Source organism: Xyrauchen texanus, chromosome 33, assembly GCF_025860055.1.
Source record: "Xyrauchen texanus isolate HMW12.3.18 chromosome 33, RBS_HiC_50CHRs, whole genome shotgun sequence".
NCBI lineage: Eukaryota > Metazoa > Chordata > Actinopteri > Cypriniformes > Catostomidae > Xyrauchen > Xyrauchen texanus.
The window spans coordinates 29,706,301-29,726,770 of NC_068308.1; the positions used below are offsets into that span (position 1 = coordinate 29,706,301).

At 43.8% G+C, this 20,470-nt stretch overlaps 1 protein-coding gene across 3 annotated transcripts in view; it reads left to right on the plus strand.

Moving 5' to 3' along the window:
* Window positions 1–20,470, plus strand: part of LOC127626747 (RNA binding protein fox-1 homolog 3-like) — a 649,289-nt gene that overhangs the window by 619,221 nt on the left and 9,598 nt on the right. For all 3 annotated transcript variants that reach the window (XM_052102758.1, XM_052102757.1, XM_052102759.1), the window contains 2 exons: window positions 8,988–9,052; window positions 13,097–13,175. In XM_052102758.1, coding sequence (XP_051958718.1) covers window positions 8,988–9,052; window positions 13,097–13,175 — 144 coding nt within the window. The remainder of the gene's footprint in view (window positions 1–8,987; window positions 9,053–13,096; window positions 13,176–20,470) is intronic.

Below are 20,470 nucleotides of genomic sequence, written 5' to 3' on the forward strand. Positions count from 1 at the left end.
ACTGCTGCGGCTGAGGCCATGTAACCTGGCATTCTCTGAAATTTTTTCAGAGGCGTGAGGCTGTTCATCTGAAAGGAAGCGGCTAGTCGCTGAACACGGCGCGCGCGCTGTGTACATAAGCAAGCCGTCATCGCCATGGAGTCTAGTTCTATTCCAAAGAAGGAAATTGCCTGACTGGGCTGTAGTGAGCTCTTGGTCCAATTGACTGCAAGACCCAAACTGTTCAGATGACTGAGGACAACTGTCCTGTGAGACAGAAGCTCCGTATGTGACTGTGCCAAAATCAGCCAATCGTCCAAATAGTTCAGAATTCGCAAGCCCTGACTCCGCAGGGGTGGGAGCGCCGCATCCATGCACTTCGTGAAAGTACGGGGTGCTAAAGACAGGCCGAACGGAAGGACGGTGTATTGATAAACCTGGCCGTCGGCTGAATCTCAAGAATGGCCTGTGACGGGGATTTATCTGAATCTGAAAGTAGGCATCTTTCAGATCGAGAGAAATAAACCAGTCCCCCTGGCGCACATGCGCGAGGAGTTTCTTGATTGTAAGCATTTTGAATGGTCTTTTTGCAAGCACCTTGTTCAAAACCCTGAGATCTAATATTGGTCTGAGGCCGCCGTCTTTCTTGGGGACAAGAAATACCGACTCGCTCAGAGAAAGTGGCACTCTCTCTATGGCCCTTTTGCACAGAAGGTTTGCTATTTCTGAATGGAGCATGCAGGCTGCTTCGTGTTCACAGTAGTTTCGAGCCGCGCTCTGAAGCGGGGAGGGCGGCGATCGAACTGTAGCAAATAGCCCTGTTTTATTGTGCTTAACACCCATTTGGATATCCCTGGGATAGCTTTCCACGCTTTGTAGCGCAACGCTAGAGGGTGAATGGCCAAGTCGCCCTGATTGCCGCACACAGCGAGCTGAACAGAATGTGTGAGGGTGCTTACTGTGCTTATGCATTCTGCGGCGGCTGTCTGAGCGCGTTCTAGGGCGGCCGCCCTGTCGACGCTGAGAAGTCTGGCTTTGCTGAAGCCTCTCACTAAGCATAACCTGAGCAGCTGGCAATGAATCTTTCATAAAGCCAAGGGTCAGTTCAGGTCATCATGTGCAAATCCACCAGGATGCCCCATTCGTTGCATACTAAAAGACTTGTCGGGTCCCTTGTGCATGCTGCTACATGCTACGATGCAATCACACACAGCAAAACCTCGTCCAACATGACTTGCTTTGAAGGCACAGCTTTAGTTGATTTCCACAGACTTCATGCAAATACTAACATGTACAATGTGGAATGATCCAAACATGAACCCCCTATGCATTTATTGTCTTCCACATTTTCTCCTCCATCACTGACTGGTTTCCCTCTAAGTGGGAGGAATAGCATGCCAGATCAAGTCAATGAAGTCAACGTTACAGTGTTATGTTTTAATTTATGGCACTCGTTTGATCCACCTCTCTCTCAGCTTACATAAGAATGCAGCCCAAAGGCCTCATGCTACAACCTAATTTTGTGCCCAAGCCCTATTGTTCTCTTAGCTAGCTTACGCTACAGGAAAGATTCATCTTTTCTGAGATATTGAAGCCAAAAAATTATCCTTAATTTTGTATCATTTGTCAACGCAGTGCAGCAACTGCAGACCTTGAGCGGGCTAGCTAGCGAGCTCATTGGTTGCTCTGCGGCAACTGCTGCAGCCTATAGATCGAACTTGGGCGAACTCAGCGTCCAATGAGAGGCGTCCGCGCTACTGCATCAAAGCCCGCCAAAATGGGCGTGGCTAGAGTGCATATAAGCGTAGTTCGTAGGCTGGAACCCCAATTATCATCACTTCAGCGAAACTCTTCGCATCTCTGAACTGGAAGCCGCGTCGCCGTTCGAGGGGCATCTAGCAAGCTTGGACAGCGCTCGAAGAAGCTGGCCGTCTTCGCCACCTTCAGCCATCCTGCGAAGCTACGCCATCCGGCGACGTATCCTTTTTAGAGCAAGCTAAGTTCCTCAGCTGAACTTCACAAAAGAGTATCGAGCGTCTTTTTAAAGATGCCTCGCGACTTCCTGCGGCTCATGCTGCGCTCCTCTCAGCACCGGAGACTGCCACCTCATCTGCGCTCTCTGCCTGGGACGGGAACATGCAGAGCTCGCCGCTGACGGGCGGATGCGACCTCTGCTAGGAGCTTCGATGTCGACCCTGCGGGCTCGACTCGAAGCATGCAAAACCGAGCCGCCGTGCCGCTTTTGTTTCAGCCGCGCAATAAGAAGCGCCGCTCCCAAAGGTTGCCGGAACCGGTGTTAGAAGCGACTGCCTCGCCGAGCCTCTCCTCGAGTCTCACTTTCACCCTCCCCGCCCCGGGACGCACAGTTGCCGCCGAGCGGCCGCGACTGCTGCCATCTGTGATGACGAGGCGGAGGATAAGGGTTGCTGTTCCATCATGGCTTCGACAGCGAGGAGTGGTCAGGCTCCCAAGCCTCCTCCTCGCCCAGGAATCCAGAGGATTCGGTAGCAGCACACCTTTGCCCGCCTCCGCGAGATGGCGGTCTAAACCGGTGCTCCCGCCTAGGCCTGCAGAACTACTTCCGCCTGTGTTGGCCGCGCCTATGCCGCCGCTGGCCAAGCCGCATCTGCTCTGCATTCCATGGCCGTCTTACAGATCCTCCAAGCGGACCTCCTTCGAGAATGGGATGAGAAAGGCGGACACCCAGAGCCTGTTTCAGATCTAAGGAGCGCGACGGACAATGCGCCGCTCTCTCCGTCCGGTCTCTTCGGTTCCGCGGTGAGTGGCATTGTTGACCGTTTCACGGAAGTCCAGAAAGCCACCCAAGCCATGAATCTCTTCCTGCCTCGTCAGCTAAGCTCCTCTGCAGGCCGCCCACGTGACCAGCCTCCTGCACGAGCCTCTTCACAGCGCCCAGCTCAGCAAAGCCAGACTTTTCAGCGTCGACAGGGCGGCCGCCCTAGGTCGAGCTCAGACAGCCGCCGCAGACCGCCACCCCCCCGCGGGCCTCGGCCTAAGATTGCGTTGAAACCTGAGCAACCAAAGTCCTCCTAGCTTTGTTGAGAAAATGACAGCTCAGTCCCGCCGCAGCCGGACAGCCGTCAAAGCTTCGCCCTCTGTCAGTCCCCTTCTCTCAGGCTACTGCAGTGGTGGATTCAGCAGCCAACAAGCCGGTGATACTGCCCGCTTGCCTGCACTCAAACGGCGTTTTCACGGCGCCCCAAAGAAATCTTGTAAAGAGCAAACATGCCTTATGTGTAGAAAATGTGCACACAATCCAGTGTTCACCCCTACACACAAGCATTACACTTCCCGTGTTCCTATCAGAGCCCACTCACATAAAATGGACACAGCCCGCTCGAGTGTTAGAGACAATAAACGCGCCCACGAATCCGTGCGCGCGCCCCTTCTCTGGCCGCTCTGTCACACGACCAGCCTTGTGTAGAAAATGTGCCCACAATCCAGTGTTCACCTCTACACACAAGCATTACACTTCCCGTGTCCCGATCAGAGCCCACTCACATAAAGCGGACACAGCCCGCTCGAGTGTTAGAGTCAATAAATGCGCTCACGAATACGCGCGACGCCCATTCTCTGCCCGCTCTGTCACACGGCCAGCAAACACTTCTCTGTATGTAAGTCCCGTGCTCGTGACTATGCTCGCAAGCATCACTTAACAGATGTGACTCTTTCCCCATTCACCTCAATCGGAAGTCACTCACAGAACAGCCTGTCCCTGCTGTCTGCGAGCAGTCATGCATAAGCACAGTAAGCGCCACACATTCTGCTCAGCTGCTGTGTGCGGCAATCAGGGCGATTTGGCCATTCACCCTCTAGCGTTACGCTTCAAAGCGTGGGAAGCTATCCCAGGATATCCAAATGGGTGTTAAGCACAATAAAACAGGGCTATTTGCTACAGTTCGATCGCCGCCTCCCCGCTTCAGAGCTGGCTCGAAACTATTGTGAACACGGAAGCAGCCTGCATGCTTCGCTCAGAAATAGCAAACCTTCTGTGCAAAAGGGCCATAGAGAAAGTGCCGCCTCGCTGAGCGAAGTCGGGGTTTTACAGCCGTTATTTTCTTGTTCCCAAGAAAGACGGCGGCCTCAGACCAATATTAGATCTCAGGGTTTTGAACAAGGTGCTTGCAAAAAGACCGCTCAAAATGCTTACAATCAGGAAACTCCTCGCAGCATACGCGCCAGGGGACTGGTTTATCTCTCTCGATCTGAAAGATGCCTATTTTCAGATTCAGATAAATCCCCGTCACAGGCCATTCTTGAGATTCGCCTCGACGGCCAGGTTTATCAATACACCGTCCTTCCGTTCGGCCTGTCTTTAGCACCCGTACTTTCACGAAGTGCATGGATGCGGCGCCGCACCCCTCGCGGAGTCAGGGCTTGCGAATTCTGAACTATTTGGACGACTGGCTGATTATGGCACAGTCACATACGGAGCTTCTGTCTCACAGAACAGTTCTCCTCAGCCATCTGAACAGTTTGGGTCTTGCAGTCAATTGGACCAAGAGCTCACTACAGCCCAGTCAGGCAATTTCCTTCCTTGGAATAGAACTAGACTCCGTGGCAATGACGGCTCGCTTATCTACACAGCTGCGCCGTGTTCAGCGACTAGCCGCGTCCTTTCAGATGAACAGCCTCACGCCTCTGAAAAAATTTCAGAGAGTGCTAGGTTACATGGCCTCAGCCGCAGCAGTACTTCAGCTGGGTTTACTGCGCATCGCCCGCTTCAGCATTGGCTAAACACCCGCGCGTCTCGCCGGGCTTGGGCCACGGGCCGCCATCCGATCAAGGTGACTCAGACCTGTATTTCAGCTCTGCAGCCCTGGACAGTGGCCGAATGGTATCAGCGGGGAGTGACGATGGGAGCTGTATCTCGCCGAAAAGTCATCTCGACAGACGCGTCCAACACGGGTCTGCGAGGGCTCTCCGGTTTTTTTGGCCTATGGTCAGTTCAGGAAAAGCTCCTTCACATAAATTGTCTGGAAATGATAGCGCGCTTGTGCGCTTTCTCCCGGTCATTCAGGGTCACCACGTCCTGGTCCGTTCGGACAACAGATCTGTGGTATCCTACCTAAACCGTCAGGGTGGTGTCAGATCCAGGAACTTCTTCCATCTGACGAAACGCATACTGAGTTGGTCCCAGTGCCACCTGCGCTCGCTGAGGGCGACACACGTGCCAGGCCACCTGAACGACTGTCCAGAGACAATATTCCCCCAGGGGAATGGTCCCTGCACGCTCAAACAGTCCAGAAGTTATGGCGCATATTCGGCAGAGCAGAGATAGACCTCTTTGCGTCAGAAGAGAACTCTCACTGCCTAATATTTTTCTCGAAAAGCGAGGACGCGCTGGCCCAGGACTGGCCCAACCGCCCGCTTTACGCCTTCCCTCCCGTCTCGCTATTGCCACAGGTAATGCAGAGGATCAGGGAAACGCGTCACTCAGTGCTCCTCATAGCCCCGCGTTGGGAGAATCAGACATGGTTCCCGGAGCTTATGCAGCTGTCACTGACAGCGCCGTGGCCCATCCCAGTGAGAGCAGATCTCCTCTCTCAAGCTCGCGGCACGATCGGGCATCCCCACCCAGAGTGCTGGGCGCTGCACGCGTGGGTGATCAACGACTACCCGTCGCTCTGCCAGAAGGGGTAATAAACACCATCATACACGCTAGAGCCCCTTTCACGAGAATACTCTATGCGTCAAAATGGTCTGTGTTTTCAAAATGGTGCACCGACAGAGACCTGGACCCACGGACATGTGGGGTGTCGTCGCTGCTCGTGTTTTACAAAGAGCTGCTGGATAAGGGCAGATCCCCATCCACGCTCAAAGTGTATGTGGCGGCCGTCGCGGCGTTCGCTGAACCCCTACATGGCCAGTCACTGGGAAAAATCGAGCTGGTCATCCGCTTCCTCAGGGGAGCTAGAAGGATGAACCCCCCGCGTCCCCCATCGGTTCCTATCTGGGATCTTTCTATAGTTCTCGAAACTATGAAAGCCCCCCCTTTCGAACCGCTTCAATCCGTGGATTTGAAATACCTTTCACTCAAAACCGTTTTTCTGACTGCCCTGTCATCAGTCAAACGTGTGGGAGACCTTCACGCGCTGTCTGTCAGCGCTGCGTGTCTTGAGTTTGGACCAAGTGACTCCAAGGTCATTTTAAAGCCTAGACACGGCTATGTTTCCAAGGTGATCAGTACTCCTTTCAGAGCACAGGTCATTTCCCTATCGGCGCTGCCAGCATCCGATAGCGAATGCGACGCCAATCTCCTTTGCCCAGTCAGAGCACTGAGATTGTATACTGCGCGCTCCACCTCTTTCAGATGCTCTGAGCAGCATGGCCTCATCGTGAGCATGATCCAGCGGGATTTCCATTCACGACATATGTGTGGCAGCGGGCTGGGCTTCCCCCTCCACCTTTGTCAGATTTTACAATCTGGAAGTGCCCGCCCTGCAGGCAAAACTACTAGCGGTTTAATACGCTACAGCTCCCCTGGTGAGCTGCACTGATGGGACTCATTCCACACAGACCGGCACCGCCGCTCTGTCGTTCCCTTCCCACTATGTGCTTATGTATTACACACACACTGGCCCGCACTCTTGCCGGCCAAATATTATTTCCCCACTCACAAGGGCTCCCCCGTGTCCCCCCACCCCCGGGGCTCATGCAGTGGATGCTTGGCGCGACGGCGTTGACAATGGGTTCCCGTGAGCGTAAGCTAGCTTACGCAATACGAGAGAACCTCTCGTGAAGAGAACGAATCGGTTACCTAACGTAACCTCGGTTCTCTCTAGACGAGGGAACGAGTATTGCGTAGCCGGCCGTGCTCGCGCCACGAGCGACTTTCGCTTCATTCAATGAAAACCAGGGTTCCAGCCTACGAACTTACGCTTATATGCACTCTAGCCACGCCCATTTTGGCGGGCTTTGATGCAGTAAGCGCGTGGACGCGACTCATTGGACGCGAGTTCGCCCAAGTTCGTCTATAGGCTGCAGCAGTTGCTGCAGAGCAACCAATGAGCTCCCTAGCTAGCCCGCTCAAGGTCTGCAGTTGCTGCACTGCGTTGACAAATGATACAAAATTAAGGATAATTTTTTGGCTTCAATATCTCAGAAAAGATGAATCTTTCCCATAGCGTAAACTAGCTTACGCAATACTCGTTACCTCGTCTAGAGAGAACCGAGGTTACGTTAGGTAACCGATTCGTTTTTGACAAAGCATCAGAACATATTAGTCAGTTAGGTGATCAGAGAGCGTGCCTCCCATCCCTGGACTATCTCACTGCATGAAAGGTGGAAATTAATTCAACATTTAGATCTGAAACAGGACAGATGAGCACAGACATTACTGTGATGCTTCACCTGGCGTCCACAATGGTATATTTAGCTGCCAAGTTTGCAAATGCGTAGCTAGGATTGTGGCTTCAGTCCCAGATAGATCTCATAGTCAAACTGTCATACGTTCGTCTGCCAAAATAGTCAGAATCAGTCTCTACGACCCCCCCACCCCCACCATGAAACCTGTGAAACTCAAGATTTCAAAGCACATCTCATTTCTTAAGGAATCCATGTAAACCATGTAATTCTGTGACCAGATTTTTCGTAGACTTCAGCTAAACATTTTGATCTTAGCAGAGTACCGTCGGACATTAATCCCAAGCTGAAAAATAAATGAGAACATCTATAATTCAGCGTGTCCTGTTTCTGTGATGCCTCGGTCCTGCATGCGCTCTGGCACGGCGATTATTCACATAATGTACCAGTGATGTCAGTGTGCTAAAATAACAAAGAGCAGAGCTGCGTTTCATTAAAACAGACAGTTCAATAAACACCCAAGCACTTAGATACTCTCTTGCAGCCAGCAAATACATTCCCCTGTTGTTTAAAAGCTTGGCATTTTGTAGTGTAAGTGTTCACAAAATATAATCCAAAGAAAACCAGCAGACAACATCACCACTGTTGTTCAGTCATTGCAGCTAACAATCTCTGAACATGTAATTGGATGCATCTTACAACGCGGCTATTAATAGCTAGCTTGAATGTAGCAATTAATAGCATTGTCACATGTTATCTAATGCTTATACAAGCTATATTTAGTGTTGTCTTCTGCCTTTCTCTGCCCACTGATGAGCACGTTTTGCATGTCAAGACCGCTCCCTTGGGCATTGAGCCAGGCGACTCGTATTGGCACCCATATTAATTAAAAGGCTCCTTCAATAGCTTCAGCCAAATCTTCCATTTGGTTTGTTCGCAGTAAGCAAACATTGACTGATTTTAATTGTTAATACCAGATTGCCACTTACCATACTGATCAATAGTTGCCCAGCCTTGCCATTTCAATTGATGCGATTGATGCATCGCGGAAAGACAAGCCGTTGGTTGTACCGTTATCACTTCACTCAGCATAGATGAGTGAATGTGCTCAGATGTTTCGCTTTTGGACTCGGGCTGTTCTATACGAAGAGCTAATGCAAGTCAAACTGACAATTCCCCATTAAACAGAAAGGCTTCTTACAGCTCTTCACAAAAAGCTGTATTGGCACACTAAATACCACCTAAATCACTCAGGGGTGATTTTAGTGAGCATTGACAAGGGGCTTTTCAGCTGCATTCTTGCAGAGATACAGATTGGAACTTTTGGATTGGATTTCAGATTTTAGTTTTTAGGCCTCTTTATATATACTGTATACATTGTAGAGATATGGAGTTATTTTTTTATGTTTTTGAATTAAAAAAATCAAAATGGCTTGCACAAAATCAAAGTGGCTGGCAAAATGTTTAAAATTAACTAAAATAAAAAAACCTGCTAAAATAAAAGGGCAAAACATTGCATTTTTTCTCCTTGATTGAGTTGCATTGTTATTGCTTCAAGTAATGTGGACAGATGGTTCCAAAGCTTTGGCAGTCTATAAGGACAGTGTGACAGTACATGATCTCTTGTCACTGATGCCCTGCTGTTTGCATGTGTCTGACGGATGCCCTTATGTAATTGACAGGGTGGCTATGCAGCATACAGATACGCCCAACCAGCTGCTGCAGCTGCAGCAGCCTACAGTGACAGGTAAGAACCATATAGTGCTAACTTTGTTTGTCTTTTATTGATTGCAAGATGTGAAAGAATCCATGAAATTTTGAGTTTTGCAACTTTTAACCATTTCTGTCAGCTTTGAGACTGCACTGTAACTGCATCATACATCTAAAAGATGACCAAATTAACCTCAAACAGATATCTGCATTTAAAAATTACAGTCTTTATCTTCTGGAAAAAATGTTGATGATTCATCTTGCACACACCAAATGTTTTGACCATCTTCGATATGTTCAACCACAACTTCCTGTTTCAACTGAAAATATGTCAACACTGAAATGTCAAGATATTTTGCTCTCAACAAGCCATTTATTGGGGTCTTTAATAATTTTTAATTATTATTTTTTTTTAAAGACTAATATTTGATTAATATTTACTACTCTTTCTCTGGTTTAAAATTGTGTACAGCTGATATTTTGTGGCTTTAAAATGTTCACAAATAAGGAGACCCTGTATTTTAAGGCCTGTCAACACATTATTAATCGAAACTCTTAACTCTTAAGTGTTGAACTGAAACACATTTCCTCTGAACCTACACTATTGGAGTTTACATATAAGATTTGCACTCTCTTTAAATGCCTTAAAGGGATAGTTCACCCAAAAATAAATAAATTCAACCTCATGTTATTCCAGATGTGTATGACTTTCTTTCTTCTGCAGAACACAAACAAAGATTTTAAGATGAATATTTCAGCTCTGTTGGTCCACACAATGCACGTGAATGGGAACCAACATTTTCTAGCTCCAAAAACCCAATAAAGGCAGCATAAAAGTGATCCATAAGGCTCCAGTGGTTAAATCTATATATTCCGAAGCGATATGATAAGTGTGTGTGAGAAACCGATCAGTATTTAAGTGCTTTTCTACTATAAATTCCTTCCCAGTAGGTGGCAATAAGCACGAAGAATGCAAATATCCAAAAACAAAAGAAGAAGAATGTGAAAGTGGAGATTGATTGTAAGATTATGGACTTAAATATGTATCTGTTTTCACCCACACCTGTCATATCACTTCTGAAGATATGGATACATCTGAAGTCATATACATCTGGGATTTCATGAGGGTGAATGAACGATTAGAGAATTAACATTTTTGGGTGAACTATCTCTTTAAATGCAGATTGGGGGTTAAATTCCTAAATGCAACCATTTCTATATCGCTTCTCTATCTTTCATACTCTTTCACCTTTAAACTTGAAATTAACCTGAACTTCCACAACCACTTAGCTTACTCACTTCAGGTCATAGGGTTGGGTGTATGTGTGTGTGTGTGTGAGAAGACGAAGATGGTGTAGGGTTGTCAGTAATTTATCCAGGACCTGTGGGGACCCTGTCAGGTTGGATCAGGCCAGGCACTGGTTTAATCTAGGCAAGATTGAGCGTGTCAGTGGCGATAAGGCACGGCCCTGCCTGCCAGCCTGAAGAGCCAAGATAATGTAAGATTTATCAGAGCCAAGCACAGATCCACATCAGAGCAGGTGACAAGACTGGCATTCCACTGCACTTATTTCAGCCCTCTTCCTGTGGCCCCTCTTTCATTTTCACTCTCCTTTTCTCTCTCTCTCTCTCTCTCTTTCTCTCTCTCCCTCAATCTGCATCACTTGTCTTACACCTCCTCGGTTTCACATAAGTCAGCTCTGCGTTTCACGTGCTAATTTTATTTGTCTTGATGGAGGGGTTTTAAAATAAATGATTCAACTATAGAAGCTTCTGAGCAGAGCATTAAGCAATATTTTTTTACTAGATATGTAATTTTCAGAAGAAAATGTGAGTGTTGCCAGGGCGTTGCTTTGTGGTTACTGGGGTGTTTTGAGTAGTTGAGTAGTGTCTATGGAGTTGCTAGGACATTCTATGATTTTGTTGTCTATGATAATTGGGCTTGATAGGGCTTGAGTCCCTCCTTTAATGTAAACCTGGATATTTTTGCCCGTTTTATCATCCCTCAGCATAAATCAATCACTTAGAAAAGTAAAAGCACACCTCTCCTCAAAATGCCGCAAAAATGGTATCATTCATGTGGTTAGCGCAAGTAGTGCGAGAGGAGTTACATAACAAAGTTTAACACTTGGTGTTAGTAGCTTTGGAAAAGCAATAGTAAACAGTAGTAATAGTGAAAGGGATAGCACATCCAAAAATTATCATTCTCTCATCATTTACATTGTTCCAAACCCATAACACTTTCTATCTTCCATGGAACACAAAGGTGTTAGATGTTAGGCAGTATGTTATGTTCAGTCACCATTCACTTTTATTGTATATTTTTCTGTCCAATAAAAGTGAATGGTGAGGCTACAATTCTGCCATAAATGGTAGTTTTGTGTTCCATGGAAGAAAGTAATTCAAATGAGTTCGGAAAAACATGTGGGTGAGGATAGGAAAGCACACTTTAAAAAAGAAACTAGAACTAGCAATGTGTCTGGTTTTAATCTGGCATGTGTCATTCCCATTGGCTAGTTAAGCTCTAGGTTAAGTATCTCTGTCCAGCTGGAGTGTTTTTCGGGGATTCCCAGTCACCCTCATCTGCACTGCCTGTCACAAGCCATTAAAATCCCCTCCACTCAGCTCTCTCACTCCACTGAGCTGGCCTGACCTTTGATGTTGTAATAATTCCAGACGACAAAAACCTGGTCAGATCCGATAGTATTTCCATATGTAATAGCATGTCTGGGCCCAGGATTTCCCCCTCGCTCCTCTTTTCTCCTCTCTCAGTCCGTGCCTTCGGCACCCGGCTTGGCACACCTTATCTGCTCCCTGCAGGCCCTCATTTGCAAGTGTGTGTTTGTAGGGAAAGTCAACAAATGAAGAAGGAAGTGTTGGGGGTTAATAAAGAAAGAAAGAAAGAATAAAAGAAAAAAAGAAGTAAGGCCCAGCTTGGAGGAATTAGTTCCAAACCGGCAACAATCAAAAGAGTCAGAACGCCTCTGCAGCCACCAGCCCTGTGCCTCTTTACAGTGCATCCTGGGTAAACAAGAGAGGGAGCAAAGGAGCATGGAAAGGATATAGAGAGCTATGAACATAAACACTCTGCCTCTCTCTCTCTCTCTCTCTCTCTCTCTCTCTCTCTCTCTCTCTCTCTCTCTCTCTCTCTCTCTCTCTGGTTGTGATGTACACACAACAACAACAGCACAAAATCCATAGGAGAGAAACTTTTAACTCAAGTAAATATTTCTCAGGTTCGGTGTATTATTAAAAGTCTATTTCTGCCTAGCCCCATACCTTAAAGTCTTGGCTACAAAAAAGCTTTGAGCATTTCCACAGTTAGAAAGGATAGCCCAGGAGAAAAGATACAGTTAATTGAATGCACTTTGTCCTTTTGACCCTGCTATTGGGGCTTTTTGTCACTATTTGGGGTAGGTTGTCACAGTGAAACAAACCGTGTTAGGCTTTTCAGCATAATTTAATTTATGATAAATGTTTTTGGTCAACAAATATTGTAATTAATACATTGTTTACTTTATAACAATTTACAACACATGTGACATTTATCAAAAATACCCTTGTTGTGAGAACACAGTTCAATCTTTCAATTCAGATGTACCTTCAATATATAGTTGACCTTTACCTGAATGTATACAAGTGTTATTTTAATCTGTACCTTTGCTTATTGTGTAGCTAATGCTAAAATATAATGACAGTGGAAATTTTAGCTTGGAGGATATAATAGTCTTTTCATTTCTGTTTCTTTATATTTTCTTCTTTCTCTCCTACATTACTTTTGTTGTTGTTGTTGTTGTTGTTGTTTTTCAATGTCTGTCCCTCTCAGACCAATATAACTTTTACCACATCCTCATAAGATAAAATACTCACTATTTTTACTCCAAATTTATGGCGAGCTCGTGATTGCATTTTTATCAGACAGACTGGGGGATAGAGAAAGAATGAGAGAGAGAGAAAGAGAGAGAGAGAGAGGTAGGGTGTAGTGATAATGGATCTAGTTCAAATGAACAGAAATCACTGGAGCATACCATCTTTTTTGAAGCTTTAATGCCCCCTCCGTCTTTATTTCTATCCCCTGTAGCTATGGCAGAGTCTATGCAACAGCAGACCCGTATCACCACACGATTGGACCTGCAGCCACGTACAGTGTGGGCACTATGGTGAGTGCAGAACTTCAAGCATGAAACATTCATTCATGCCCTAACTTTCCACAGACCCAAGCACCCCAACAACATACAAAACAGAGCCCATTGCAGCACTAATAATGCAGTAATAATCATTTTAGATTCTTCTATTGAATTAAAATGAAAAACAGTAATGATTGTTAATAGATTGTAAAAATAATTTTGAGGGAAGAAGTATATGTAGGCTGTGAGCTGGAGATATGTTGTTGGGGTGGCTAAGGTCTTTAATATTATTCACAATCATGTATGATCAGGGTCCATAATTTACTTGTACCCGCCAAATTAACAATGGTGGTGAATTGAGAATTTTTTTTTAGTAAATAAATATTTTTGTTCCTATGCCAGTACAATTATTTTAGAGATTTTGAAGAATTAGTTGTAGACTTAAAGCTGAAGTGTGAACAGCAATTGCAAAAATAAATATTGTCTGCTGTCTTCTGTTGATCACACAAGTTGATAGTCCTGCCCCCCAATTCATACCATTGGTTGAGTCAGCAATTTTTATAGTGCCACGGAGATGTAGTGTTTACAGTTTTCAACAAAATGAACCTACTAATGGCTTACGTATAGTTGCATATTAAAGGTGCACTCATTTTCTGAATGTGTCATCTTGGACTTACACTGAAACCAAGGAGATTGATTACAGCATCGTTCAAACACAATTGGTACTGATGCTATTTTAGTCATTTACTATTCAGTGTCAGCCATCATTAATTTAATCCATGAGTGAAAGTGTCCAATAACAGGGTGGTTACTGAGATTAAGCAAGTAGTATTTGACTGGTCATGTGATCTTAACATGGCAGCCCCCTTGAGTGGACTCTGTCCATGTAGAATAAAACAGCTTAAGGTTACTGAAATGACAATCTGAGTGGTCATAATTTCATAAATATGTTTCAAAATTACTATTTATTTCTTTAGTTCTTTAGGACTTTTTTAAAGAGGAAAAAATTACTGAGTGCACATTTAAGATGGGATAGGAGAAAGTATTTTTTATTTTTTATTTTTTTGATCCCCAATTTGGCATGCCCAATTCCCACTACTTATTAGGTCCTCGTGGTGGCACGGTAGGACAAGTCTCAGTTGCCTCCACTTCTGAGACAGTCAATCCGCACATCTTATCATGCAGCTCACTTTGCATGACACGTGGAGACTCACAGCATGTGGAGGCTCATGCTATTCTCCGCAATCCATGCACAACTTACCACGTGCCCCACTGAGAGCGAAAACCACTAATCGCAACCACGAGCAGGTTACCGCATGTGACTCTACCCTCCCTAGCAACTGGGCCAATTTGGTTGCTTAGGAGACCTGGCTGGAGTCACTCAGCACACCCTGGATTTGAACTCGTGACTGGTAGTCAGCATCAATACTCGCTGAGCTACCCAGTCCCCCAGGAGAAAGTATTTTAACACTTCAGCTTTAATGTGAGAAATATTTGTCAACATATGTCACAATCAGATGTTTTTTGTTTCGTAGATGGTTTTACGTGTATAATTTAAGTCACTCACATAATTTGCATCAGCAATCATTCTAACAAATAAAACCATGTTGCTGTTCCTTATAAAGTGACTGGCCTACTGGTAAGCACTTATTACTCACTAAAGCCAAATTTAACTTGGGTGATTGACATTAAATAATTTTGGGAAGATTTCTTGCATTGTTGTCTTCCATTTGAAACAACATTTTGTTAATTATTTTATAATTATTATGCATGCAGTTTTTATGACCAAATTAATGAAGACACTACATGTAAAATTTGTTCTTTTAAAAAATTATTAGTCACACTGTGCCACAAAATGTTCATTTAAAAACTGAAACTTTAAGTGAAATGGTGACCAATTACAGCGCCTAAAATATACATTTATGCTCAAGAATTGCATTATGCATCAACTACCCACTTGCATTTGCCGCTTGGTGAGTGTTAATTTTGGACCCTGTATACATTTGCACTAACAATGCAAGGCATACAGATTTATATGTATGTATACTGTTATTAGGCTCATTAGCCTATATATGTGTGTATTTGACCATTTATCAAGATGGATCCTGGGCGCTCTGCTTCTCATTAAATGCAAGGGGGTTTCCCAACATACTAACACTTCATTGGTTTGATACGTAAGTCCTTCCAAATGAGACATTTCCTTTGCATATCAGCACTTTCAAACAATGTGGGGATAGCTGTCCTGTTAATGTTTGTTTTTAGCTAGCTTTTGCAGCTAACATCAAAGATGAAAAATTCTAAAACTCCTATCTGAGCACAAAAAGAGAAAACGCTTCATGAATAATTTTTTTGCGGCTGTTGGTTGGGATTTTTCTCAAGATTAACGACCATCAAGCGCGTGCAGCAGCGTGCCGAGGGAGATTAAAGAAAAGCGAGAGATAGAGGGAGAACGTCCAAAAGAACTAACAAAGATTCCATCGCACCCACCTCCCCCTGCCCATGAGGCTTATTGGACAAACACTCTGCCTAAGACAAATGACTGGAATTTAGCAAGTCGACATCCGTGTGATTTTCAAAACCGTACAATTCCCCGGTGCAGCTGCTAGCTAAAAGCTTTCATTAATTAAGACAAATTTTTTTCCTCTTCATTTACTTAATTAAAACTGTGGCCTGTGTTGCTTTTTTTGCCTCCTTTTTCTTTTTTCAAATTTTCCTCCCTTTCTCAACACTTCAATTTGCCACTTTAAGACATAGCAAATATCCTTCACTCCCTGAACGGAGCTCCTCTGGTGCAATGAGGGCCACTGAGGGCACAGGTGGACGTGGTGGGTGCTCAGAGTTCTGAATCATGCCATCACCAAACCGGTGGCGACTCAAATAAGTCAAACTCTCCTCAGTACTTGCACTGAGCCTGCTGAGAATGAAATGAATATGATTTAATCATATTTGACCATCAGATCACAAGTAAAAAGCATTTAATAATGAGCCCCTCAGAGGATAGGAAAGAAGTTAGTTTGCTTTGCTCTCAGTTAGAACAGAATTCAAGGCATTTAAGGCATGTGTATTTTGCACAGGATTGGAGATGAGGAGAAGGGGCCACTTTTTTGGCTAGAGCAAATGGGGCATTAATGCAGTCCGGTTAAAGAGAGTAAACTGAGAAAGTATTGCATGTTAGATGCCTCTATAGTCAAATAAACCTGAGGGGCACGCAGTCATTATGGAGCTTTACTTTATTGCAAGGGGTTCGATACAGTCAACAGAACCTGATGAAATCCACCAGCACTCTGAACTCTGACACCCACCCGTTTTTAAATACTTTCTATAAGTTCATGGCAAAATCAAAGTGAAAACCAAAAGGATGAAGAAAGGGAAGAAAATGTAAAACCTCAAGGAATCTATTTAACACTGATTAGATCCTCTTTTTTTCATCTTTGATGTTACAGGCTAGCCTATACAGAGGAGGGTACAGTCGCTTCACACCCTACTAGAGAGAGAATCAATCCCCCGACAAAACAAACAAACAAACAAACAAACAAACAAAAACAAACAAACAAACCACCTCTACCGTCCCTGGAAAACTAAATAGAGCAAAAAGCTTCCGGGTCATCCCTGAACAGACCCTCGAGTTCTTGACATTTCAGCTAAAACTCATCTTATCCTTTGTGCAAACCTGAACTTATCCAGTATTACTGTTGCTTTGGTATTGATTTGGAATCTGTTTTGTTTGTATTAAAAGTGTGGTTGGGACGGGAGAGGCTGAGTGACAGAGAGGAGGGGGGTGCTGTCCAGTCACTTTTCTCATTTAGTCTCGGCTTGGATTTATGGGCATGAGCTCAGCTGATTTATGTGGACATCGAATTGGCCAGGAAGTGGGTTTATTTGCCTTACTAAATGGCACAGCAATGAGCAACTCAAGCAAAACAATAGCAGCGCTATTTCGCTAAACTCGTATGCTATATTTTTTCAGTCTTTGCATTAAAGACCTCAAATGTCCACTAAACGCACACTTGTTAGAAGTGGCAATGACTGCTATTCATTCTAATATGAAGAAAAAAATCTATAATGCTTATGCTATCTGTAAAGTACTAATATAGCCTTACTATTTTTTTCTTCTTCAGTGCATATCAAAGGGAAATATGGATATACACATGAATTTACAAAGCTCCTGATTTCTCATATGGAGTCTATGATTGTTTACCTGAACTATATTGTAGTAGTGTTAAAACAGATAGTCACTTTGATTAATAGGAACATTTTTATGTAATTCTCTGTCACTCATGGCCTCTGTCATGCCCTCTTTCTCTTTTATGTACTGTTCTATAACCCAATGAAAATAGCTGGCTATATGGTTGCAAATGTATTTCAGTTTGTGAGACTGCTGTTAAGTTATTTTCAATATTTGTTATTAAAAGAATTTCATTGCCACAGATGGGCTTAAAATGCAGTTACATACAGGATTTTAGTCGCAAAATTATAGTTTTTTTAATAAAGTAAGCAATAAATGCAGCACATCTGGGTAAATAAACATTTTCACAAATGCAAATTTGCAAAACTCAATTTTTCAATAATAACAAACTAAACCAAATAATCTAACAATACACATGCATTTTATTATAATGTTTCTTCACTAACACTTTCAACAAACCCTGTATGCAAACACATCTCCCTATAGCAAAGCTATTTCATGAACGACGGTCCCCGGCAAGGTTTCCTTCAGTTTTAATCTGTTAGATGTCATATAAAGTGCGCACACTTAATCAAGGCTGCTTCTGCTGCTCAGAAAACATTCTGTAAATAAATACAGTGCAGTAATGTGGAAAGAGAGAACACTTCCCCACTACACGGTCTATTGCACCCTCTAGCTGATGAGATGTCCACAATCCCATTGCAACAACACAGATGACAGGGAGTGCAATTAACGCTCAGAGCTGAAATCTCCATCGCACTCATGTTAATATGGACTACGCAGTCCGCTTGGAAATTACTTAATATATAATTTAAATACCAAAAATACAGAGATATAAGAGAAATCAGACTATAGGGATTGGTTAGTTAAATTTAAAAGAATATAAAAATACAGACTGGGTCCACATCGCTTGAGAAGCTGCACTTTTTGCTGAGAGTATCAGTTAGGATTTTCTCAACAACATGTTCAGGTATTGATTTGCTGTGGATTTAAATGCATACATACATTATGCTCAGAGTATGTGACCGAGTCATAGATCTTTGGGATATTATAAGTCAAGCCCAAAATGTATGCAGTGGATAGGCCAGCCTTAGAATTTCCAATAAGAATGGGAAGATTTAAGTGAATGTGCAGGGGAACAGTTGGAAATGGCACAAACACCTCATGTTTCTGAGAAATTAGTGACTATTCAACATGTAGACTCTGACCCTAGAACAGTGATTCTCAACTGGTCTTGCTTCCGAACCCAAATTTACATTGGACATCAAGTGGCTACCCAACATAAAACAAAATTGTTTATCGTACAAAATATCAACAAAAATGTCCATAAAATCTAATATTTACATTTGTGTAATATTACAATGTACTGCAAAATTATTAACATGAAATACAGTAGGCTGAATAGGGAAAATGTATCATTTTGCTTTCTAATTGTTCTAAATTCTTAGACATCATAACACCTTAACAGAGTAGTGCTCTCAGACTAGCAATATATTTTCATAAATATCCATCTAGATGATCATTAAGGGTATAGTTCACCCAAAAATGTAAATTTTGTCATCATTTATGCCTCCTCATTTTGTTCCGAACCCATATAACTTTCTTTCTTCCATGGAACACAAAAGTGGATGTTTGGTGCTGAATTTTAGCCTCAGACCCCAATCACTTTTATTGTATGAAAAAAAAGGTGCAATGAAAGAGAAAAGTGACTGTAGCTAAAATTCAGCCAAACATGCATCCACTTTTGGTTTCCACTGAAAAAATTATGACAGAATTTTCATTTTTCTTTTTTGGTGATCTATCCCTTTAAAAATTATTCTCTCGAAGGACAAGCAACTTTATGCTAGGGTGAGAGCTTTTACCCCCAAGGTGACATTCCCCTGTGGCCGAACACTTTATACAAGACTTGTGATAAGACATTTCAGACCTTTAGAGAAGTGAGAGAAAGAAAGAGTTGGTAGTAATCCTCATGGTGAAATAGGACCCCCCTCGTTTCCTGGTAACTCAGGGCGTTGATCATGTCCACTCAGAAACACACACGCTGCCCTGTAAATAGCAGCCGGCACCCCTCAAATGGAATTGTAAGGGTGGAGTTATAGAAGAAGGGGAAAGAAACCAGGGTAGAGAGGCAGCATCCAAAGTAATTTACTCCACAGATTAAAGATAACAGCATTGAGTCAATAACCACTGATCTCATTTGGAGATACACTAGGCCGGCCGGGCTTGTGGCACAGCCGTTGTGCTCAGTCTATTACCATAGCTGTTGTGGCTGCTTCTCCAGACACAGCATTCTCCCGTGAGTGTGAAATGACATGCAGCCTATTGTAAAACATAGATTAGATGCATTGCTTTTTTCCCACCTTTATAGGGAGAAATCTACAGAGAAACATAATATTTCACACGAACGAATGTGTCCTTGCTTCCCTATTGCAGGCTCCTGCTCACTTTGCTCTGGGGGAAAAAGGCACAAACAAAACATTTTGTTTAGGGAGCAAAATAAGAACAATGACTGAAACTGTACAGGTGACACAGGGAGCAGTAAAATTACAATTATGTAAAATACACCTGCGCTACATTAACAGAAGTTGCTACATTGCTTGGCAACTGTAAACAGCCAATGAAAACTTTGACAAATGTACGTTAACACATTAACAAACATTATATAATGCTTAACAGATCATTAGTTAATGTATATTCATTTAGTTAGAAATATATGCACTGAGTAATTTATTATCGACCCCCATACAACTAATTATTTATGCAATTATCTAATAAGCCTATTGATTGGTAGCAGTGCAGTGCATAAAACCATGTAGATACGGGTCAGGAGCTTAGGGTAATGTTTATATCAACCATTGGAATGGGGAAAATGTGTTTTAAGTGATTTCGACCATGGCATGATTGTTGGTGCCAGATGGGCTGGTTTGAGTATTTCTGTAACTGCTGATCTCCTGAGATTTTCACACTCAACAGTCTCTAGATTTTAGAGAATGCCAAAAACAAAAAACATCCAGTGAGTGGCAGTTCTGCGGGTGGAAATTCCATGTTGATGAGAGAGGTCAACGGAGAATGACCAGACTAGTTTGAGATGACAGAAAGGCTATGGTAACTCAGATAACCACTCTGTACAATTATAGTGAGC